Source organism: Apostichopus japonicus, chromosome 18, assembly GCF_037975245.1.
Source record: "Apostichopus japonicus isolate 1M-3 chromosome 18, ASM3797524v1, whole genome shotgun sequence".
Taxonomy (NCBI): domain Eukaryota; kingdom Metazoa; phylum Echinodermata; class Holothuroidea; order Aspidochirotida; family Stichopodidae; genus Apostichopus; species Apostichopus japonicus.
In genome coordinates this window covers 16,832,985-16,859,180 of record NC_092578.1, presented here as the reverse complement: position 1 = coordinate 16,859,180, position 26,196 = coordinate 16,832,985, and the positions used below count along the sequence as shown (strand labels likewise).

The window sequence follows — 26,196 nt, the reverse complement described above, 5'->3', positions numbered from 1 at the left end:
TTATTTGATCCACCAGTATCTAAAATTAGATGTCGCTTAATTAATAGAAAGTATACCAAAATGGAAGTGTTACTTGCACTATTCTGATGACATAATTCCCTGTGGGTCAATATTCCGTAATGAACTCAGTTCAGTGGTGCCGCAGAATAGAGTAAACGCTGTACTAATTTTATTATCTGTCATTGCCATCGTTACCGGAAGATTAACTACATGGACTAAAACATAATGATAATTTAAAATGATCGGTGGCACACAATAGTATCTGCCAGTCCCACGATCGCCAAAAAATGAATTACCCTGAATAACGCTTTAATACTGGGTAGATGGCTGTATAACTGAGATGCTATCCACTCCGTAACGAGAGCTTCTCGCGACCTCTTATCGGCTACGAACAATTCTTATTTATGAAAAAAGATCGACGAGTGCAAGATATAAAAGTTCTATCGATTACAGCAAAATGAAACAATTTTGGGATGATTTACAATCGATTGCGATCTAAAATTGCACAACGGATAGCCGAAAACCAACAGAATGATAGCAGAAAACTGCCATATAAATATTCATATTAAGAGAATCAGCTGTAACATGCTAGCATCTATTTCCATGTATATATATCTCAGCTCAATCCTTCAATTCTGCTTACTTCAATCATGGCTGAGGCACCAGCTATCTCTACTCCGCAACCTACACAAGAAACTGGGAGCCCGGTTCCGTGGTCAAATAACAGGGATGACTACGTTCTAGGCAAAGTTATCGGTAAAAGCTTCATAAACTGATTTTCTAGGCCCATGCATGCCTTCTTGCTGCGAGAAATTCCACCATGATCGGCTACAAATTACAAGGCTGGGCTGTTTCCCCTACAACACATGTAACGTTAGGCCTTTGCTAAAGTAGTGTTTATTTCTCATGTTAGGATAGGCAGTAGCGTAACCACTGAATGGGTTCCACCAAGGTGCACAGTAGTCGTGCTCAAGTTTGATCTGTCGGTGCATACGGAAGAAATATACACAAAGGGCAAACATAATAATAATAACATTACCAAAAGTTGTCTATCAAACTCAGGCAAGAGTGAGAAAGAGTACAGCGCTAGGCCTAGTCTAACTCAACTTAGTTATGCCTAGCCTGCTGTAGGCTTTAGCCATGAATTGATAGATAGGCCTAGGCTATAGCAAACTAATGACTTTGAAACAACTCATTGCCACTCAGGAGTTTTCCTTCTATTTGGGGGGTATTCCTAACAGTTCGCCATCAGTATTTACCAACTAGGGAGTATAGTTAAAATATAATTTTTGTGTGAATTGTTTAGGCATTCAAAAACCATTCGGTCTTCGGTCAGCTTGCGAGTCTATAAGCCTCCATGGCTTCTTTCGCGAGTTCCTGCTTGCGGGAAGATCACATATACATACATACATACATACATACATACATACATACATACATACATACATACATACATTCACAAGCTTTTGAAATTTGTGTCTCGAATATCCCACTTTATCAAGCTTTGTTTTTGGTCTCAGTGGAGAGAGTTTGATCGAAATTCCAGGAAATGTTATAGGCCTAGGTATCATTTGTAACTTTCTTGGTAAGGATAAGTATATTTCGTCCTGATTTGTTGGGTATCTATGATCTTCTTTACTAACTTAACAAACTCCTCCTGAGTGGTGCAGATGTTGCAAAGTCAGGGTGTTGCTTATTCTATTGTCTTGTTGGTATGTATTGTTATGTTGGTATGTATTATTGCTATGCATAGTTAGATATTTGCTTATTCTATTGTCTTGTTGGTATGTATCATTATGGAAATGTATATGTAGCGTGATGCACACTCGCCTGCCTCAAGCCATGGGAAGGCAGCAGGCAGGCTGGAATTGATTCAGTTGAGTACAGACAGCCAGTGTGTGTGGTCTTCTCTATGTTAGTTCCTGTGTCCGTCCCTCCCTAGTCGCTACAGATTCACTGAGATTGTGACCAAAAAGAATCAGACCATTTGGGCTACTGCAGTCTTGTGTTACTTATCCAGATCAGTAGGCCTAGAAACATTAATTTTTAAAGCTAAGGATATCATAGAGCTGAAGGGTTGTTTTTGTGTTAGCTTTCATCTATAGAGGCAAAAATAGCATGTTACTACTGTGTGACTCTGAAAAAAAGATTTGAAAATTGTCTGTACATTCACACACTATGCTCCCTAACTACTCACACTGAAAGTGAAACTCGAATTAATGACTTAAGACAAGCATTGTTACCTAACTACTTATTTGCCAACCTCTTCATATTAACGACATGTTTACAACCATACAGCATAATCATTGACTGTTGACAGAGAATATAATGCTGATGATTCAACAAGTTTGTTGTGAAAATTGTAAGCTAACGAACATTTTCTTCTTCTTTAGTGAAATAAAAACTTAGAACAAGATATTGTGCAAACCTGTATTACCTTTTATCAATGATAGTCTTTTTACTCAAAACAAATATACAGAAGATATTGTTTTGATAATAAGTATTAAAATAACATAAATACTCAAGGAAAGAAGATATGTGAGTGCTAAAATGGTTACACTATCCCATTGAAACGTGAGCTTGGTCACATTAGAAATTCCTCTGACATTTACATCAGAATAATGTCAGAAGTCTGTACTGGGCTGATAACACTACCATAGATTTATGTAGAAAACAAAGCTCGGAGCTGAAGGTGGAGTTCCAATTCAAATCTGTAGTAAATATACACAGTGTGATCTAGTCTTGTTAAGACCCTTGTATGAACAGCCTAGTGTACTTTTCTTTTTCAGCCATTTTCCTGTATCTATTTGCTGTACTGCCCAGAGAATGACCCCGGCTTTCGATTGATACTAGGGTCTTGTACATTTCTCACTAGCTATGTTATGTTTTCCTTTGGTTTTGGCAGATTTGCTTCGGATAAGCAAAGAAGCCAATCGGGTTTGCCAATTGTGCCCACATCCCCCAAAATGTTCATTCAAGCCCTGCTTCTCGCAGTGAACAATCACTTGGCCTTAGATTGGTTTGTACACTGCGAGACAGTCGCTAATTGCTGTGGAAGAAACATGATCTCACAGTACGCGCAATTTCGTAACTTAAATATGAATAAAGAGTTTGTGGTTTGCATAAGTTCACGCCCCTCTTTGGAGAAATGTCCAAGATGTTTGTATCGGACAGATCCTCGGGCATGTAACATACGGTGGGCAAGCACATTAGTGGTAGGCTAGGCAGAAAAGGCTCTGTGGCATGTACAATTTGCACGCGAGAAAAAGATTATTACAAATGACTTGGCCAAGACTAAGTGTGATCTGGACCTCCAGACAGATTCAGGGAATAATTTAAGTGTTCAAATTTTGTCTAGCAGTTTTGAAGGCCCTGAATTTGGTCATTCAAAATACTAGGGTTCCTGTATACAAATAAAAACTGCTATAATTATACATCTTTGTACATTGGTATAGCAATTCGGCCATTTTTGCATAGCATTTTGGGATGCGATACCAGATATAGGTAAATTATTCCTTGAGATCAAGGTTGAGGTCAGTGGCGTCGCCATGGGGTGGCCTGGGGACACGTGCCCCCCCAGATGTAATTTGTAGTGTCAAAAACAATACTCAAAACAAAGACTTCATCTGCCTCAATTAAAAACATAAATATCGGACAGACTAAGCCCAAAAATTCTTGAAAATAAAGTTACTTCAAGTTGCAAAATATAGCACCAGATTGCATCTACAGATCCTTAATTAATCAAATTTCTCAAAGAGGATGGGGACATCCCCTTAGACCCCTCCCCCAGGACAGTATTCACAAACAAACATTGTGCCCCCCTTATTTAGTTATGTGCCCCCACCTCCCAAGATTGAAATGTCTGGCGACGCCACTGGTTGAAGATTGACGGGGGGTGGGAGATACCAGTTTAATATTTTACCCTATTTTGTTGGTATTTAGTTGTAAATGCAATCTGCATTAGATGTAAACAATTAGTCGTCCCCAGGACGACCTCCAAAACTGACTGGTTACAGTCCAAACAGAAATTTGGTCATCTCCGACGACCGGATGACCGTTATAAAGTTACCCTGATGCTACTGTAGATATTGGTTATAAAAAAAACAAATGGGCAATGTATACTGTGCTAAAAACATTGTATCCATTAAAATTCAGTTTATTCAGATCACATGAAGATCTAGGTTGAAAATGTCACCACATTTTAAAACTTTCATAGAAAGCAATCTCTTGATTTGCTCCATGGGTTTTCAATCAGATACAGCGCTCCTTTCGCAGCTCTCAAGGAGCGATCGTTGTGATATTTGTACATTTTCTTTCGTCCCTATCTAGGTCATGGGGCCACGGCAGCGGTACAGAAGGCTGTTTGTACGCCCAGAAATGAAGAGTGTGCCATCAAAAGGATAAACCTGGAAGACTGTGATACTTCCATGGATGAACTCACAGTAAGTTCTTGTTCATTTTGTGGGTAGTAAGTCCTGTCTAATACGGTAATACTGTGTACTGGCATTTAGTCACACAGGCTTAGCTTGCCTACCTTCGAGAAGGCAGAAAGATATCAGACCTTCAAATTTCTAATTTTTTTTTTTTTTTTTTTTCCAGCAATTGTGTACAGTACATGAATGTTTAACAAAGTATAAACAAATATTTTGATATACAATACAATCTAGAGAGACAGGTGCAAAGAAAAAAGAAAAAAACATTCATCATGTAAATTGATATACAATATTTAAGCTAAACAAATGCATGGAAAAGGAGAAAAAAAGAAACGCAATGCTTAATAGAATGTTTTCCTCATTGGAATATAATATAAATATACATAAATACATATACTGGAGAGAAATTGGTGAAAGGAAACAAAACTCCAAAACAGATCTTTGAAATTCTCAAGGTATTAAGAGTACAAAAGACACAATAAGGCAAAGAATAGATGTGTGAATGGTAATTAATATGAGATATTTATATATATTTATATATATATATATATATATATATATATATATATATATATACATATATACATATACATATATATACATATATATATAAGTAAAATGTGTAATGGTTTTAATACCGCAGAAAGTAGGAGCAAGGCTTTCTATTTGTTTTACAGTTTACCCATCAGTTTTGATTGATTACAGTAAGGGCTATTGAAATGTTATTTTATAACCTCCCCAAGGTTTGATGTGTATTACTCTAGTAAGTACTTTATCTGTCACTTAATCTAGGAGAGTGTGTATTATATATTATTTACATGCAGCCATAATGTACGTTCTCTGTTTTAACATTTTTAAGTAGAATAAATACACAATGATTCATGAAGAATTCACTGTCGAATATATAAACTGTAATTACTCTTTAAATCATCTGCCTGTGTTTCCATGGTAACATCTTTCTGGTAGCAAAACAGTTACTATTGCTATACTACAGTGCAGTACAGGGACTGTACAATCCTTGGTTGTTTAGTCTGGTGCAGTGGCATGACAACAGGTCAATTGCTAGACCTCCAGGAAAACATTTCCTTGATTTGAAACTTTAATCGTTTTATATTATAGCAGTTGGGGGTGTTTGTACTGTATGTATAACACATCTCATAGTGTAGAGGTACCTAGCAGTAGACTGTGTTTCGCAAAACGTATTTCTAGAAACTGAGCGGCAAATGATGTATTTGTCCTAGCCGTGTTTCTACGGTAGATTAATTATTTCCCGATCACGCCTATTTGAGGAAGAAAGGTCTTCATTGTACTTTTACTGTAATCAGCACTGACCAGTGAAAACAGCATACAATGATGTAAGAATGATGTATATAATCACAAAGCTGAGTTCTATGGGTTGTCTTGTAGTTTTATATAGACCCATCCACATTTTGTGATACGTAATATGACCAAAGACATATCTGTTGGGTTGTTCATGCGAAAATAAGTTTTATTCCATTGGTAAAATACACGTGTCATTCCGCAGATGTTACATAGGATGTTTGCAAGGAATAAAATTATCAATTATCGCATTTGCAAAATGGTATGCAAAATGGGCAAATAGCTGTATACATTTGCAAAAGTGTACAGTATAGAAACAATATGCAGTAGTACTGTTTTGTGCACAAAAGCCGTAGTTATTATATAAGTGACTAAACTCAAGAGCCTTCAGAAACTCGAGACTAAATTAACCATTAAATTGTTCCCTCTGCTGGAAAATATCAACTGTGCTGTTTGGGGAGAACTTCTCACGTAGATAGAGCACAGGTTCTGGGGGATAATTTATCCTGTATTTCATCGCAAAACGAGTTGATTGCTCTACAAGTGTAAAAATTGTACCTCCTTTTGTTTTTTGTCACTTTTTGCAAGCGCAGGAAGTGTAGTATTTTGTAATTTGGTTAAAGAAAGTTCACAGCCTTCAAACTTGAACCCTTCTTTACTTCAAAGGACATGCAGCATTTTTCTTAGTCTCAGAGATCAGCCTGAAACTTTATTAGTCAAATAAAACCCAGGTTGTTATGCCATGTTTCAAGCTTTCTGTTTTCACCACTTTTTTTAACCTGACCTATGCTTTCCAGCCCATCTTCTTTTTTTTTCTTTTTTTTAAATAATGATTGAGGTACAATAAGCAGATTTCTGCTTATTGTACATCCAAATTCAGTATTACAGTAGCTCTAACGAGTGTGTGATCAAGAATAGTAGAAACACAAGGCATTTAACCTATATAACCCTTTCCTTACAGTGGAAGCTGTCACACTGACTCTCATGTTATTAAAATCTACTAAATTTATATGAGGTCACTAGAAGTAACTGATGTGCAACCTTTCACACAGGAAGGAAAATGTCGTTAAAATGTTTAAAAATAGCTGAACTTTTGGAATGTTCTTAAAAAGCAGTTAAGTCAGTCCACTACTAAATCCATCAGCAGTAAAGAAAAAAAAAAAGCTTTTTGTACACTGTTTGCTTGTTATCAAAGATTCTTTTAAATTTGTCTAAAAGGAGTACTTTATGTGGCTTGTAAAGTATATCATTAAAACTGTGTATTACCACATGACAAGAAAAAAATGTGGTGGCTTACTTCCAGGGATGTTAAATGTTCCTTGTTTGTTTACAGTTATGGTTAAATCTTGTGCAGTTATTATGAATCATTCTAGTTAATATGGATCACCATACTGTACTATATACTATACTGTACTATAGTACTGTACTATACTAAACTATACTGTCCTATACTATACCTTACTATACTATAGGTATTATGAGTTTTCATTTCCCTTTAAAAATTAAAGAAAGATTTTAAGTATCTGGGAATGACAGAGGGAAGTTAGCAAAATAAAATTATATAAATTAATTACTATTAGATTTGTAAATTTGATTTAAAAAACTTGGGAGTTCAGTACAGTTTTGACATTTGATCACCTAATCAAGGTATTTACTAAATATGCAAATGGTTGGATGACTTTATCAACCGTCAATGGAAGTTTCTCTCTATCTCTCTCTCACTTTTTCTGCAGACTGAAATCCAAGCCATGGGTCAGTGTAAACATGAGAATGTAGTGCAGTATTACACATCATTTGTGGTCAAAGATGAACTATGGTTGGTGATGAAGCTTCTCGCCGCAGGTAAACAATATACAGGTTGAAATTTTTGTCAGTAAAGCTCCGACCAATGTGCCTCCTACATCATCTCCGTACTTTCCACCAATCCCCTTCCCCCTCTTATCGGAGAACAGCAGCTCTTCTCTTAGCAACTTTATACTCCAATAGATAACCATTTAGTATTCATCAGCATGTGAAGATGTTTGCCTTTCTTCAGTCAGTCGCTTTTTCGTCCACTTCTCTTCTCTTAAACCCCCTCCACCATACCCCTCCAGGAAACCCTCCCATTCCCCTCCCCGGAAAGTTTGCTCCCTTTTCTGTAAATCTATAGTCCCACGAGAAACAATTAGTAATAATGAGCAATTCATACACAAAGATGTTCACCCCTCTGCAACCAGTCTCTGTTCTCCTTTCTGCTCCTTCCCCCTCCCTCCTTCTTATCCCCTGCATCCCCCCATCTAATCCTCTACATCCCTCTATATAATCCGTACATTTGTCCCCATCCCAAAACCCTTCTATTGAAAACTTTGTTCTTTTGACAGTAGATGTATCAGTATTGCAAAGCAGATAAAACTTTTGTCCTCTTCAACCCATCCCACCCTCCCCCCCCGCCCACCCACCCTCTTTCATAACTGAATTTTACGTTATACGTAGTAAGTACTTATATTATTTGGTGAGCGCTCCACCTAATGGCTATAGTTTAATTGCATTAATCACTACAAATTGGGCATTGTGCATATTATAGTACAGTAGGTCTTATGGGATAAAACTGAAACACCATCTCTATTGCCCATTCATGAACAAAAGTTCAAAAGCATGAATAAGCACTCAATTGCTTCCTTGTATGGGAAGCAACTAATTAACAGCTGTTATTCTCTACCGTACGAATCTCTAGCATTGTTTCATGTAGCTGCATGTGCACTAACGAGGAACTGTTCCATAGGATGTAAATATTTATCCCTGGCAGAAGAGATTAATACAGTGGAAAGAAGAAATGCCTCTGTAGGTGTGGTGAAGATTGGGGTAGAATGTTGGACGTAATATAGTCAAATCTGGTCAGATTGTTTCATTGCTGCCAGAGACATACCGAACTGAACGTGTCGAAAGATGGCTCCTTTTTCTTTTCTTTATTTTCTAAATTTAATTACGTTCATCCACTGCAATACACACTTAATTTTTGATACATGATAATAAAAAAAATTAAAAAGTATACTGAATTTTACAACTATGTTGTAGTAACTTGGGTTTGAATGCACAAAGATAGATTTTTTCTTGTTTAACTACTTCAAGAATATGCTTTGTGCAATCATATATACATGAACAGTCTATTTCCTCCCTTTCCATATCGCCTACCCCATCCCCTACCCCTCCCCTATACCCCTCTCCAACATTGCAAGCTGTTAGAGTGTGTTATGTGGCTTTAATACTTCATCCAATGACATCCATATAATGCTACTTGCCCTCAGCCAATGAAAATTCTGCTTGTTAAGCCTCGGATGGTTAAACAAAGCTGTTGTTAAATAGCAGTATCACTCATCCTCTGATGACGATAAAAACAAACAAGATGGAAAATCCAAGAAAAGAATGAATAATGACGATAGGAATCATCAGCTACTGTACGAGACTGATATAAGAATTTAAAAATACAGTATTTCAGATTAAAAATGGACATAAGATTTCAGAAATGCATAAATTATGAGAATTGAGGTTCAAGTGATTGAAGGCATATTGATGGCATTTCGTTGTTTTTGTTTTTCTTCGATGGTTGCAGGTTCCATGTTGGACATGATCAAGCGGAAGAAGAAGCAGAAGATCAAGGCTGCCTTTATGGATGAGGTTACCATAGCAACCGTACTGAAGGAAACCTTGAAAGGTCTCGAATACTTACACGAGCACGGCCAGATTCACAGGTGGGTGCCGATTTTTGCTCGGTCGGCTTCTCCCCGGCCTATGGCCGTACGTCTACAGTCTGCGTAACATATTATGCACATATCGTTCTGCAAAATGGAGCCATTTACGAAGGATGGGATAAGGGTGGATGTACAGAGGTAGTGGCAAGTGGGTGCACAGGGTAGGGGTCACTTGCGTTGTTTACGCGGGGATGGAGTGAGTGACAGGTATTGTCTGCTTTAGAAGGTTAATATTTTGTTTTTTTGTTTCTTCCTGTTCTCTGGCTTCTTTATTTCATGTTTATTCACTCTCTTTATTTTTAATTCTATTATCTGTTTCTTTTTTTGTGAAGTTGACTTTTACATAAACCCACCCTGGATTTCTTATACCTTTCATGTTCCTACTGACACATTTATGTATTTATATATATACACATTGCTAAGTGTGATACATAAACCAAAAGAAACAAAGCATGCATAGGCTGCATATAGGCTATGTACATGTTAGTCATTGTGTGGAACTTCCAACATAAAACCAAGACCTTTCTTTAGAAAAAAACTCCATGGTGAAAAAATCATTTCAGAAATGTCTTGATCGACATTGAAATACTGAAATACTGAATAGTGAAAAATTTGAGTTCGTTCTCTTCGCCAGGGATGTCAAAGCCGGTAATATCTTCCTGGGGTTGGACGGTTCTATTCATATCGGAGATTTCGGGGTCAGTTCCTGGCTGGCTACCGGTGGCGACATGTCCAGGGAGAAAGTCCGTAGAACCTTCGTCGGGACGCCATGTTGGATGGCACCAGAGGTTATGGAACAGGTGATTTTGTTTTTGGATATTTTTTCAAGCAGAGCTTCACATAAAGCAGCATTTTGCATTTTGTCGCCATTTTCCACTTTTTTGACAAGTCCACGAAGTTTTTTACATATATCAATCACAAAACAGCAAACTAAGTTATTAGCCAAGTTTTTTTCCCTGCCAAAAGTGTTAATTGGCGAGTACTTAAGGACATTTGCAGATTATGAGAAAAGTGTCCTTCGACAAATTACACATTTAATATTAATCGCATACAGTTCCCCCAGTTTGAATTCAACCAATCAGAGATTCAGGTTTATAAAAAATAGATTCAAAACGTCGAGTTGGTAACTTGGTACAACCAGCGAGCTGGTACTCTAACAGCTCCCTGGTACAACTGCCATAGACAATCTACACAAATCAAGCATGGTGTTGTATTAAGTATTGGTCAATGACGTTCGTAGTTTTTAAATATTCATATTATGGGCGAGGTTTATTTGGATCCCAACGGAAAATATCTTCGAGAAAAATAAAGTTGAAAGTTGTAAATTTTTCGACTTTTATGCCACCCTTTCAAGTAAGATTTGAATAGATACGCTAGTTATGTATGTCGTTATGGCATCGTGGAATCAGTGAGGTTGAGAAAAACCATAGAAAAGGACGCAAAATGCTGCTTTAACTGACGGTAGGGTTGGGCGATATATCGAAAATTATTATTATCGCGATAATTTTTTTTCAAGACGATATTTTTTGAGGATTGAACAAATGACGATAATTTCTTGTGAAAGAAATTTGAAATAAATTTTAAAAAAAATTCTCCGTTTTATGTGTAAATGTTATTCTAGCATTCCATGGTTAAGAAAGTTGAAAAGAAATAAAGTTTATCAACTTCATTTACTGACTTTGAACTTCGTAAAAAACCCGTCCTTTACAACATTGACTGTATAGAGAACAAACCTCTGAAAATCAGTAGAGAAATTACCAATTGTGTACGAAAAGTAAGTTGGTACACCTTTCTAATTTTACGAAAGTTCGAGCAAAATACTTTCGAAAAATTCACGCGAAACTTGCATATCGTGCTACATGCAACAAATGTCATGTAAACAAGGCTCTGGTACACCTATTTATGAATAAACCAGAAGACCACATCTGGTGTTAAGCGGGGGGAAAAGAAAGTATTTTCTAGAATTTCCAAAAAAAGGAAAAATTAATATCCTACCATAGTTAAGTGTATAGTAAATAGCCTAACCACTTCGTAGGTTACGTTTCTCACGTAACAACAAAAACACATCAAATTGTATTTTGCGAAGTTGACGTTTTCCACAAGGACATGGAAACAATATTTAGCATTAAGTTAATCATGCCTAGTGGCATAAAACATGGGATTAGAAGGTTTACTTTCATAAAGATGGCCATACTGTAGCTATTGGGGCCTTGATATCGTGCTATGTCTGTATGGTATAGCTAGACTCTGCCTCGTGTATCATGGGGAAAAGATTGTTATGTTCATGCGGAGGAGTCGGTTGGCTTGAGGTGTGTTTTACTTACCTTTATGTTACGGGGATATTTACCTATACTTTCCTTGAACGTCTTAGATAATATTTCGCATAACTTTACCGATCCTTTACAAACTGACCTAATTAATTCTTGAGTGGAGCCAATATAGTTTACTCCATGAAAAGTTCTTTGGAACCGTGCCAAAAATGTTAACAAACAGGTGTTAGACAGGGGGGTTGTTTGTCAAGGTACTTAGGAAAGAAGCACATGTAGCCTACCGTGATATTTAAGTAGGGTAAACACTGCAGTTGTAAACTGATTGCTAGGCAGTCTTACGTAGTTTGTTTCATAATATCGAGAGTTTTGCATGTTAAACTTTATAAAGATTGTAAGACAGATTAAATCTCTTTTCATTTTATCACAAAATATAGCTACTCTAACTTGTCATTTTACTGTAGAACTTTCATCAGTTTCGTGACAATTTAAATTCAAAAAGTTAGTCAGTATTTTGAATCCTCAATTGCGAATTTTTATCGCCAGACACGCAAAAATACTAAACTTTTCCGGGGCCTTCGCCCCCTGGACCCCCACAAGGGGTTCACCCTTGACCTCACCGGGGCTCTAAGGCGGGCCCCTGGACCCCACGCCATTATGCTCGGTGTGTTTGCTGCGCGAAAACACCGGTGGGAAATCGGCGGTTGTTTTTAGTGTGTTCGCGAACACACTAAAAACAACAAGAATAAATTATCGAAATATCGCGATAATTTTTGAAGTATTTATCGTCACATTAAAAAGCAAATATCGCCCAACCCTAACTGACGGCACTGACAGAAAATTGACTCTTCCCTGTTTTAGACGAGTTTAGCAAAGTCGTAACAACAAGTTCATACTAAAGTCTATTGATGCTATATTGATAGCAGATTTGGCACGCCCAAGCAACGTTGGTTGAGTCTTTGAGGCCGTGCTACGTGTATTTGTTTATCTCTTTGCCTGTCTGAGTATGCTATAGTCAAATCACCTTCTCAATAGCAAGTTCACACTTTGATAACATTGCTTATAACATTTGACATCTGGTGACACTTGGGATGATTGACTGGTAGAATAATTTCATGATCATATAATCAATCTAAGTATGCTGAAGTCAAAACTTGCATATGGAAAAGGAGAAATTCCCTCCTGGTTTCTGTCATTCCTGTACCCGTTTTCTCTCACTTTGGAAATACGGTCTCATTGCTATTTCTAAGTTTGAAAATTGTCTTGGTGCACTTTGGAAAAATTGCCCTGTTGCCATCCTATTTCAATGAAACTCTAAGGAGGTTCTCAATTTTTTAACTTATTACTAACATTTTGGACTTAAAGAAAGTGGAATTCATCATCTTCTGGTTTGAGCAACATGTCAGTTTTCATTGGTGGAAAATATTTGAAGTACACATTCATTGTTGATATATATGGATTCTACCTCACATTCATGTTTGGTTATTCTGCTGACAGAGCCAGTGGAATATTTGAAGTACACATTCATTGTTGATATATATGGATTCTACCTCACATTCATGTTTGGTTATTCTACTGACAGAGCCAGTGGAATATTTGAAGTACACATTCATTATTGATATATATGGGTTCTACCTCACATTCATGTTTGGTTATTCTGCTGACAGAGCCAGTGGAATATTTGAAGTACCCCCTCATTATTGATATATATGGGTTCTACCTCACATTCATGTTTGGTTTAATATTCTGCTTGCAGATACCAGTTACTTGATAGTATTTTTTATAAAATAAATATATTCTTTTCTTCTTTTCTTAGTCATTCAGATCCAATCGAAGCCTTAAGAATCATTCATTCCAATTGCAAAAAGTTTCTTTGAAATCCAGTATGAAACTTGGACTGTATAACTTAAAGCTAATGAACTATATTTTTCAAGGAGTTATGGAATGGTAAACTCTTCAGACTTTGTTTTGAAGGAATCTCTCTTATGGCAGAGTTATTACAAAGTTATATATTATTATATTTGTTGAATAGTTGAAATGTTGTTATTATTTGTCAGGTGAGAGGTTATGTCTTCAAGGCTGATATTTGGAGTTTTGGTATAACTGCCATTGAATTAGCCACTGGTGCTGCACCATATGCCAAGTTTCCGCCAATGAAGGTAAAATTCTCCCTGTTGCAATACTATTATTATCGTTAGAATCATTAATACTATAGTTATTAGTAGTATTATTATTATGATTATTATATATTATTATTATTATTATTGTACTATTATTATTCTATAATATTATTAGTATTATTGTCGTCATCGTTATTATTATGATCACTCTCATTAGTGTTGTTATTATTGCTGTTACTAATATTACTACTACTAATACTACTAACACTAATATTACTATTACTAATACTACTATTATGATTATTTTTTGTTATTATTACTATGATATTTTGTGTGTATGTATGTGTTACAATACTATAGTTATTATAAGAATTATTAATACTATTGTCATTAGTAGTATTTATGTATGATCATTATTATGACTATTACTATCATTATTGTACTATTATTATTGCTATATTATTACTATTATTGTCATCGTCATCGTTATTCTTATTTTTATGATTATAACTATCATTACTTGCTATTATTACTGTTATTATTATCATGATTACTACTACTACTACTATTATTATTACTAATACTTCTATTATTGTGATTTTTTGTTATTATTATTATGATATTTTGTGTGTATGTGATATAAATTTCTGTATGATGAATGATGCGTTCACATATCTCAGTGAAACAAACATTTGAAATTGCAAAGCTAACTGTAGTAACTGATGGTTCTGTTTGACAGTCAACAGCTTCGTGTCTACTGAAATGTCAGACTCTTCTTTGCCCCTTCTTAAATTGTTTTTTTCTGATGTTCTCTTTTAATTTCTCAACTGTAACAACTAACGCATAGCATTTCTGTCTAAGCTCCTCTAACCCTTGTCATAGTCCTCCCGTCAAGGAGTCAAATTCTTAAAGTATATTGTCTCTCAAGTTTTGATGTTTACCATGTTTTCTTAGAGAAAGCACATACAGTAGTTTCTAGAGGTTGTTGGTTGGAAACCGAGTTGTGTTTCTTGCAATGATATGCATGGTGGCTTGGAGTTTGGGTTTAATCGGGGAGACAGCCCTGGCCACTTCTTCACCCGTTTATTTACCCTCAGACGGCCTTAAGGGTACATCCTACCTGCATTTGTCCTGGTATACTGTAGAAACAGAACTTACTAAACAACATAGCTTTCAAGCCTGGAATAATATACAAAATAGCTTTCAAGCCTGGAATCTGGAAAAGAGTTGGCCATATGAAACGTACGTTCCCATCAACATCACAGACTCGTCCCCTTTTGAGACGTATTTATTTGCTCATTCTTGATTTCATTTCCAATCACCATGGATAATTTTCTTTGGTGTTAAGAGCCAAACTTGGGGGCTGACTGAGGGCTGAAAAGAGGGCTGAATATCTCAGTTATAGTATTCCCAACTTTGTTCAAATGTGTGCGTCTGAAATGATCTTACGTGGCTCTGTAACTTCAACAGAACTTTCTTGACAGTAGATAAGTATCGTTAACGGTCCTTGCCCTCTCTATTTAGCTATCTCGTTTGCAATTTGTCTTTGTTGCGAGACCCTTCAAACTCTTTGATAAAAAGTATTAAACACAGCTCTCATCTTGCACTTTCAGGTTCTGATGTTAACGCTGCAGAACGAACCACCGTGCCTGGAGACTGGAGTAGAAAACAAGGACGACTACAAAAAATATAGCAAGGAATTTAGGAAAATGATTGCAAAATGCCTTCAGAAAGATCCCGACAAGAGGTGAGGTTTGGTTTCTGTATAGATGGTTCGTTATTTAGTGGTGAATTTGGCATGAAAGATTCCTCGTTTGCACTCGAACGATTGCTTACTCTGACGATTTCCATTTCCATGATGACCCATACTTTGTTCAGTTCTTCTCGAAGGATGAAGAGCGCCTCTTAGATTTTTTTCATCATATTTCTTTGATAATGACTGAATACAAATTCAGGGAAATTTGTGGACCCATTAGCTGCTCATGCGATTCTATTTATCCCGTGCTGTGGCCGAGTGGATAAAGGCGGTGGCATTTGAAGCAATGACGCTTAGCCACCGGGAGGTTCAGGGTTCGATACCCGGCCAGGTCATATTAAAATGGGTTTTTCATCCAAGAGCAATCTACGGTTTTCCCATGTGAAATGACTTTCTGAATTGAAAAGATTCCAAATTTGAGTTAAAATGTTGAAATTGGAAGCCACCCTACGTGTAAGTTGTAATCCATAAGCCCTTGCAGGTTTATCGCACAATTGTGGTCGCTTAAGTGTCATAAAACTAACTGCTTATTATTATTATTATTATTATTATTTACTGCGAATGAACTGATGTACGTATCGCAATAAAAATCACTTTGTCATTCCCGCTCTTTCTTTTTTTTTTTTAAATATACGAGCCATACATTTCTCTCTCTCTGACAGACCTACTGCCTCTGAGCTTCTTAAGAGTCCATTTTTCAAGAAGAGTAAGGATAAGAAGTACCTCATAGAGCACCTGCTTCCGTTTGGATCTAGTTTAGCCGAAAGATCTCGAGAGGTAAAGCATCCATCCACCCTTCCTACCGTCACGTACTTTTATCCATATTTCTTCTTCAGCTTCTTCATCCACTTTTACAGCCAAAATTATAGTTTCCCATCATAGAAAATTACGCTTGTGTTAACACAGAAATTACACAGAAAATTACTCATCGAAGAATATCCAACAGACAAGAGGCATCCACAAGTAGGATGAAACTTGGACAAACGTTCTACACGATTTACACGACTCAAGTTTTGTTAATATACGTGTACAGCAGTTTTCAAGGTTTTTTTTTTGGGGGGGGGGTGGGGTGTGCACATTTACACTTCACAGTTCTTTACGTTTTCTCATTAATAGTTTATGATGCATCTCAAAAGTTGTAAAGCCATTTTACCAATTTTGGGGACTTTTTCTGCATATCAATGAATTTACGTAAAACATATATAGTTAAAATATAAGTTTATTTTGCACATACAAATTTATCACCAATTTTGCATTTTATCGATTGATCAGTAACTGCACAGAGCAACTTTTTCAAGCGTAAGTTCCACCAGACTGTTTCACATGTGTTCATTTTGTGTTGACCCTTTCAATATTTTTCAGTATGAGAGTGTATTAATCACAAATGCACTCACAGTATATTTCATATACAGAAAATGGTATGGAATAGACAAGAGATTTGGATGCAATGTTGTCGAGATGATTTTATGTCATTCATAGGCCTGTTATCTTGTCATACTGATATATGGTATTTCAAAAAGTTGCGGATCTATGCAGGGTTTGTAAGATTTGCAACTTAATGTCTCCCGTCACGCAAGGATAGTGAAGCTCAAAATATATTGTTTACTCCGTGAAATCAGTGTCATGACAGATGCTACTGACGGAGACAAAGTCCAAGATTTCTGGTGAGAATCCAGATAAAGTAAAGAGGTTTAAAGCAATGTATTCTGGTGGTCAACGTTGATAAACAAAATTGCTCTAGGTTCTCTAAGCTAGTAGGTAAATTTACGTAACGATAGCAGAGATACCAATTGATAATAGGTGAAGCTTTACAAATGTATCTGGCGACACTAGCGTTAGTAACGTCATCATCATGGCAACACTAGTGTTAGTAACATCATATCTGGCAACACTAGTGTTAGTAACATATCTGTCAACAATAGTGTTAGTAACATCATCATGGCAACACTAGCATTAGCAACATCATCATGGCAACACTAGTGTTAGTAACATCAATACATATCAACACTAGCGTTAGTAACATCATATCTGGCAACACTAGCATTAGTAACATATCTTGCAACACTAGCGTTAGTAACATCATATCTGGCAACACTAGCGTTAGTAACATCATCACCATGGCAACACTAGCATTGGTAAAATCATCATCATGGCAACATTAGTGTTAGTAACATCATATCTGACAACACTAGAGTTAGTAACATCATATCTTGGAACACTAGAGTTAGTAACATCATATCTGGCAACACTAACATTAGTAACATCATCATCATGGCAATACTTCTGGCAACACTAGCGTTAGCAATATATCTGGCAACCCTAGCGTTAGTAACATCATATCTGGCAACACTAGAGTTAGTAACATCATTATGTCAACACTAGCGTTAGTAACATCATATCTGGCAACACTAGCGTTAGTAACATCATCATCATGAGTTGAAATAGTCATTGGTTTTCATCAATTGTAGGAATTATGTATCCACGGAAAAAAAGAATGTTGTTAGAAACAAGTCATATGATAGAGCCATAAGTTTAGGGTACATTGGCAGCTACGCAAACATTCCAGTTATATCACTATTCAAGAATGACAAATAAACAACACGATTCATCAAAGTAAGGGAAAGCTTTTGAAGAGCATTGCCGTGATGACATTGACTTCTTGGACCATCTACATTGTGATCCATTTCTCGTAAAAATTAAGGGCTCATCTTTAAACAACCATATCTAGAGTTAAGAACAAGATACTGGCATGGGGATTTCCACCAAGTTATATGAAGTATTTCCACCTTCCCCTTAAATGTGACACTTTTAGCCACGAGAAGGTTTTCCTCCGAGGTTTAATTCATTTGGTTGAATAAAGAAATGTAGTCTTCTCAGTTTGATCAAATGAAAGATCATTTAATGTTATCAAGAAAAATCACAGCTGGTCTAGAAGGTCGATTAAAACTCTATGTAGATGCTGCTTGAAAAGAGATTGATTTTTGCTTTACCCTGTGCCTTTGCACTTCTTAGTTGTGGTTTTTTCTTAGTTGTGGTTTTTGTCGCTTCTTATCGTCGTCGTGGTTGCCTCTGTGTATGTCTTTTCTTCTTTCCCAATCTGTGTTCACAACATTTGCGTTCAACAAAGGTCAAACGTGTACCAGGGTCAAGCGGTAGACTCCATAAGACCGCCGACGGGAACTGGGAGTGGTCCGACGAGGACCTGGACGAGAACAGTCCGGAAGGGCAACAGGCCAGTATAGGACGGTCGCCTAGGGTATCGCTGGAGGATAAAGCCAAGCTGATGAAGGAAGGTGTTATAGCTAGTAATGAAGAGGTATCAACTTTAAAGAGGAGTATATTGCATTTGGTCATGGAGAATTATTAGACAGTAGACTGACCTTAGAAACTGACTGACCTTAGTAGACTGACCTTTAGAAACAGGCCAGTCTAAGATGGTCAACTTAGGGTATCTCTTGAGCATAAGGCCAAGCTGATACAAGGTTTTCATACCTAAATCAGCAAGAGATATTGACTGAAAAGGAAACAAGTTACATCTGGTAATGAATGTTAAATTCTTTTTTTTTTTCTAAAGACATAAGTCTAAATTAAATAATAAACCTATCTAGAAGGATTGCTTTAGGATGTCTCTTGAGTTGATGAAGGAAGAGGGTGTTATAGCTAGTCAGGGAAAAATGGTATCCACCTCAAAGGGAGCCTGTTTATATTTTTGAAGATAAACAACTTTTATGCCAAGACAGGATCTGATCCAAAAATAACAAACCTTGGTTGTGAGTTGGATAAATGACCCAGCTTGATACGAAGGTTGTTTTGTGAGTTTGTAGGGTTTTAGAAACAAAATATTGTAGGAATCAAAATTATTTTGAAAAATTTGGTAATTGCAATGGATTAAACATTTACACCCATCTGAGGTTCCAACAAATTTTGATAGTAATAGAAACAAAGATAAATAGGTTTCCATATAATCTACACCATTTTGTGTACAAATCACTTTACAGTAGCAGCCTGAATTTGAAAAGGCGTTTTATATCCTCCACACCCTCATGGCCATGAAAAATATTGTGAAGTCGACTGCATTAGAGTGAAATCACACGTTTGAATATCTCAATAACAAAATAAATGTTATTTTGGTCTTATTTGCATATAAAATTCTGGGCAGAATGTGAAAAGTTAGTTTCTGCAGTTTGGCCTATGACCTTATAGTGTTTGTGTTTTGGTCAGTTATTTTTTTAAAGTAGCTAATAGAATGGAAAAAAATACCTCATAGGAATCTGGTCTAATTTGCATATTCTGTAACTCTCTGAACAGAAGGTTATTGTCTTGGAATGATTATTCATCTTGTTCTTCATTTTGAGTTCGAGACATTCACTAGCGACTAGAAGATGTTTGTTTAAATATGTGGTGATATACGGACACACTGAAATTTTACATGGAATGAAAACCATGCCCAAAAAATGCTCTGTCGCAACGTGTCCTTTTGTTTTATGATGCAAATAATACCCCCTTACCAGCTGCTCGGACTGTACTTGTGAAAAATTTGGTTCTGATGTGATATGCTCCTCTTTCTTCTTTTCTTTTCTTCGGCTGTATCATATTCTAATAATTATTATTTTTCCTTACTCTGCATGTCACTCCATGTTTTTTGTAAAAATTCCATTTATGATTTAAAATATGCCTTTACGTTCCTTTTCCTTTCACTGGCATAGTCAGCATTTGATATACTTGTAGCACTCCACACCCTCCCACACCCAATATTGAAACCCCCACTAGCACCACCCCTCTTCCAGATCTACCCCTAGGAACCCTCGTGTGACACACTTCTCAACCGGTCACCTATATAGCTGTTGCATACAGTAGTATCTTCTGTTGATTTTTAATACTGTCTTGTCAAGACTTTGCGGTTCTATGACGAAATTAATTTAAATTGTGACACCAAAGCGAACCGGGAAGACCTTGGCTGGTCTGGTTTGATAAGGAGAATGGCTTACTGAAGTAATTGTAAATCGGTTGGCAAAAAATTTATAATAATAAAGACAACTTTGCGTTAGTGCGTCTTCAGTAAATTATATTCTATCTTTCCAAAGAATGCTGAGGTCAGCCTACCGGAGGCTCCCAAAGAAACTGTTGTTGCTGATAAAAAAGATATTAAGCAAGATTGGGATGTCCCTACTTTACATCTGGTTCTGAGGCTAAGGTAAGATATACTCATAAATAGGTTAAAGATGAATGGGGCAAATGGACAGGTGAGGTGGAAGGGTGAGCAGAGGATGGAGGGAGGGAAGGAAAATCAATGTTTAGGGTTTTACTTCCCCAGCAGTCTTGTGTGGAGGGCCACGACTAAACTTTGCCCAGTTTTAAGAAATGTAACCAACGGCGGGGAACAGACTTTTGCATGTGACCGAAACGAGCACCAGTTGTTTAACAGAACTTCAGGACTATCAAAAATCTGGTTGTGCTGAGTCGATACACTTTCAGTGTGGGCAGTCCAGTTGAGTGGTGTCGTATTCAGTCGGGACAGAGTGCAGCAGGGCTTTAATTGGACTGAGGTGTAACCAATTGTTTTATATATCATATGGTTTGGCAAGAATGATACAAAGTCACAGGATTCAACACGATTGCTTCTTCTATGTCCACACATATGTCCACACATACAAAGGCCTATCTGTCATAGATGGATTCTCACCATGAATTTGACTCACCTTTTCTCAAACTTTTCCCCCGCAGAAATTCCTCAAAAGAGTTAAACGATATCAAATTTGAATTCACTGTCGGTAAGGATACAGCAGATGGCGTTTCTCAAGAACTGGTTTCAGCCGGGTTGGTGGATGGAAAGGACGTCATTGTGGGTGAGTTGAAAGATAATCCTTTGTAATCCTTTTAATCTTTCAAACTTCTAATCCTCCATCTTATTTCTTATTTTTTCATGATTGTACATTTTTACGTCTTTTATGTATCATTATTATGTGTCCTATTTATAAATTTCGTAATTTATAATGGAATAAAGAAATTGAAATTTGAAATTGATAAGCTAACAAAAAATCTGCAGACGGTTGTGAGTTTGGAAGCTAAGAAATTGTTATACATTTAAATTATATCACATTACTCTGAATGAGAGTGGAGAGAGGAGGGATGGATATAATGTTTAAAAGAAAATAGCAGACCAAATTTAAAAATGTGTGGGCTTTGTCTTTGAAGCTAGTTGCTGGCATCTCATTATTTCTAACTATTGTTTTCTTTAAGTGAAGTACATGAACCAATGAATTACCTACAGAACCTAACTGATGAAGAGAAATCAAAGATATTCACATTGTAAAATAGACATTAAAATGGAAAACCTGCACCATAGTTGTCATAAATCATCCTACATTTACATTTAATTTTTTATATATTAATAAATATATATATAAATATATATATATATAGATATATATATATATATTTTTTTTTTTTTTTTTTTTTTTTGAGTGAAAGTTATTGCAAAACTAAATGATCTAACTAGAGCACTATTAATTGTCATCAGTGTTAGCACCAAATATGCTAGAAAAAAGTCAATAATGGTCACCCTATTCTATGGTTGGGAATGATTCAAATGGTCAGAGGTTGGAACCTACATGAAAGTACTTTTGAACACATTTTCTTTAGCAAAATTGATGATGTTAAAAAAATTGAATTGAATACTGCCAGTCTAGAATTCAGAGGATTTCAATGAAATCCTTTTGAAATCTATTCCAAATTATTTTAGCATGTTGCAGCAGGTCTTGGACACTACAGGCACATGTCGCTGTTACAAGAAGTAGATGCATAATGCAGAATATTGAATGTTTTGGGGTTTTTTCTTTTCAATTCTTCAGTCGCTGCAAATCTTCAAAAGGTAGTTGACGATCCTGAGACGAGGTCAAGAGTATTCGCTCTGGTAAGAATTACTTCTTGTAAACTGTCCCTGATGGATGAGTCATTAAGGCCAGCTTGTAGAACACACAGTAATGAGGTTTCAAACCCACACCCAGTCGGAACAATTGTTTCTATACTGTAGTGTGTCCTGCTTCTGAGCACTGGTATTGTCAGTATGAGCAATATGAATATCATGCTTCTATCAGATCAAGGTTAGGAACTGTTTGTACTGACAACACCAGTGCTTTGAGAGCATGATAATGGAGTACAGTTTAGAGAGGTATTAGCATTATGAAATTGTCCCAACCGGCTGTCAAACGTTTGCCCGTGATGAATATTCAAATTGTAACTTAAATATGCAAATTAAATCGAAATCAGAACTCATCCAGTTGGGACTATGTTTTGTTGTGCTGAAAAAAATTGACATTTATGTTACACTTGGCAACCCAACCTCATGTCATTACCCCTTAAAGGGGTATTCCAGTGGCTTCAGTTGATTGCTTTACAAGCTTGCTGAAAACCACATTCTCATAGCATGTTGTATGGCCAAATGGTTTTGAATCAACTTTGTTCACCATAACTGCACTGCAGTGATGATGAATAGGGTGCCCACACCTCCCTCGGTATTTCAGAAAGTGGTCAGATGCCGAAGTGCACTCCTGTCCTCGAGGGACGGAGAGATTATAACTGGCGGTCCAGGGAGTAGGAATGGGTGGACAATTATTCGCCTGCCTCGTAACTCAAAAATCATCAAAAATGAGAAGGCTTGATATTTCCTGTGTTCGTCTACGATCACCACACGAGTATGGTTGCAAATGAGATTCTGTTGACTTACAAACCCTCTAAACCAGGGTTTCCCCTAACATTATCCCCCCACGAACCCCCAGCGGATGTCAGAGTTGTCCACGAACCCCCGACTTTTCGAGACACGATCTGAGTCATTATTATACTATAATACGCATAACAGCCTGTGTCTGTTTCATAATTTAGTTATTTAGCACATGCACGGTACGGTACTACTATGGCAACATATGCCTATGGAACGCGAAAAGAGTTTGTCGATAAATACGACTTTTGTACATTACTTAATTATATGACATATCAGATTTTAGTTCAACAAAAAGTTCTCTAGTTTTGACTTTCAGAAAAGTCTAATGAACTCCTTGGGATCAACTCAGGCACCCCTGGTGATTCATGCACCCCAGTTAGGGAACCCCTGCTCTTAACCATCTATGTCATTGTTTCTTTTGTTTTTTTTTAATTTTTTACAGCACTCTGGCACAGATGTGAATGAGGTCCCCAACGAGAAGGCCCTCCTAGGTTTCGCTCATCTCAGCGTCAGTAGCTAGTACAGCATTGACGGCATCTGTGCAGATTTTTAATCTGTGGCTGAAAGGAAGAAAGGGTAGCCCCATTAACAAAGTTGACCCGTGACTTTGTTGGAGTGTTACACGCAAGACGAAACATGTTATTATTCAAACCATCCAATCATGAGTTTTCAACTTGTATGCATAACCATATCAGAAAAAACCAATTTACTACTAGAAAAAATTTACTACCAAATAAAAAAAATGTAAGTGCTCACTGGCAAGTCGACCACGATGGTAAGCCTGCCAAAGTTGTTGGTACCCTGTGCTACCCCTGTAGCTAATACCCTGTATTAGTGGCAGTTCCACACGGTGAAACTTTCGCTCAAGTCACTCATAGGACACCTAACACCAGAACTGCCCGGTGGCAAAATCAGTCAGATATGCAAATTTGTGGTTAAATCCTCATATAACAAAGAATACTTTAATATAAATTGATTTGTACCGGAAATTAAAGTAGTGTCCTTTGACATACGTGTCTGTATGATTTTAATGGGTAGATAAACCGATCCTTTATTGGAACCCAGTAGCATTTAAATTCTGATCTTTTTCTGGTCTGAACTCTCCATCGGCAAGAAAAAAAACGACTGATATTCTTTATCAATTCCACTATAGACTATTAGACTGTAACAAACAAATAAAACAGTAATTGTATGGGCAGATGGTGGGGTGAGGCAGGAAGGAGAGGGGTGGGGGGGGGTTGTTGGGGAGATATTGCAGATGGAGTGAAGGGACTTTGGTGGTTAGATTTTTCACTTCCATCTGCCTACAGAGAGACGGGAAGGAGAGGATAACTAACAAACTCATATATTTCAGTAAATGTAAGCCAAAAAATGCAAAATATAATCAACTCTTTTGAGAGAAATCTTAGGGTCTCGATGAAGCGGGAAAAAAAGGTGCCAGGAGGGGTTCAATACATTTGTGGTCTGTACCATCATCAACCTCATCTGCAGCTATCACGATGGAAATTTTGACATCTGTTGGATGCAGATGACCTAAATTCAACGATTGTTAAGGTCTTATGCAGCTAGTCAACATTTGCAATAGAACTTTGCTCGCCATCAGTGGAACTTGAAATGGATGATAATACTATTCTGGCTAAATTCATTACATCCCTGTCTCTCGAGTGATGCTTTAAAATCTTGACAAAGATCAATCAAACATCTGAAAGCATGGAACTATAAAATGCTTTACCTGGTCATGACAAGAATCGTATTAAACTGAAGCTCTTATTGTTGTTAATCTACCAATGTTAATTAACAAGATAATTGGATAATTGCACTCTTTTTGTTTGTCTTTTTATGATATATTTTTTAAATTATTTTTATGTTTTGCTAGACTTTGTACAGTTCATGGAACATTGATGAGAAAAACTTCGGTGAAATTTGTGAGAAATGGGATATGGATATGGATAAAAAGTCGACTAGCTGCATTTAAGGTATGAAAGTATTCAAAAATAAAATGGCCAGATGTTTAAATGGTTTCCTTTAAATTTGTTATAAATACCGTTTGACTAATGCATTCTCTATGGTTGATTGGCCATCTAGCTTGCCAAGACTACTCCAAAAATTTGAGAATGGAAAGGGAAAATATCAATAATGACCTTCAACCATTGTTAAGTTGCAGGAGGCTTTGAAGACTTGTCCCACTCCCTTTCCTTAGATATAATATGATGACTGAAACATAGGCAGTGCTAGTGAACATTTAGTTCTCATCAATTTTAAATGAGAACCGAGGATACGTCATCACGGAACATCCAAACACCGTCCGTCGCTGGATAGCTAAGAGGGAAATGTTAGTGGGACAATGTTGATGGTGGGGAGGGGGGGGGGAAAGGACAGGAACAGAGGCAGGGAGGGAGGGAAGAAAAGAGAGTTATAATAATAATGGTGTTTCATTCAAACTTAGTAATTGAACTTTTGTGTTTTAATACATTAAAATTTTACCACATTTATTTGTAATACTTAAGCCATATTTAGAAAATTTATAAAGTGTCTATCCAAAAGCAATTATTTTACATTGAAATATGTCGTCCTCTGCTGCTTATTTTGGTTTTGTTTACAGCATAATCCCTTATGGTATTCTTCATAAACCACTGTCAATTTCAGGACTTTTTTTTCTCCACAATTTTTAACAATTTGACTAGTGACAACAGGAGCCACTTTTTAATGTGTAATCGTATCTTTGATACCAAAACCCACATAACGGGGATGATATAAAAGGTAGGACCATTGGAAACTGGACAATTAAATAGATTATTGCTATTGGTTGTTAACCGACGAACCAGTGGAAATAAAGAAAGAGTGAAAACCGA

At 36.7% G+C, this 26,196-nt stretch overlaps 1 protein-coding gene across 1 annotated transcript; it reads left to right on the top strand.

Annotated features, from left to right (window-relative positions):
• Positions 1–598: 598 nt before the first annotated feature.
• On the top strand, positions 599–26,196 carry LOC139958410 (serine/threonine-protein kinase OSR1-like). Its single transcript, XM_071955473.1, has 13 exons — positions 599–756; positions 4,330–4,442; positions 7,487–7,595; positions 9,343–9,481; positions 10,116–10,281; positions 13,806–13,907; positions 15,482–15,615; positions 16,287–16,401; positions 18,752–18,940; positions 20,709–20,818; positions 21,349–21,470; positions 22,476–22,537; positions 23,787–26,196. The coding sequence occupies exons 1-13, from the start codon at positions 651–653 to the stop codon at positions 23,862–23,864; spliced, it is 1,545 nt and encodes a 514-aa protein (XP_071811574.1). The 5' UTR covers positions 599–650; the 3' UTR covers positions 23,865–26,196.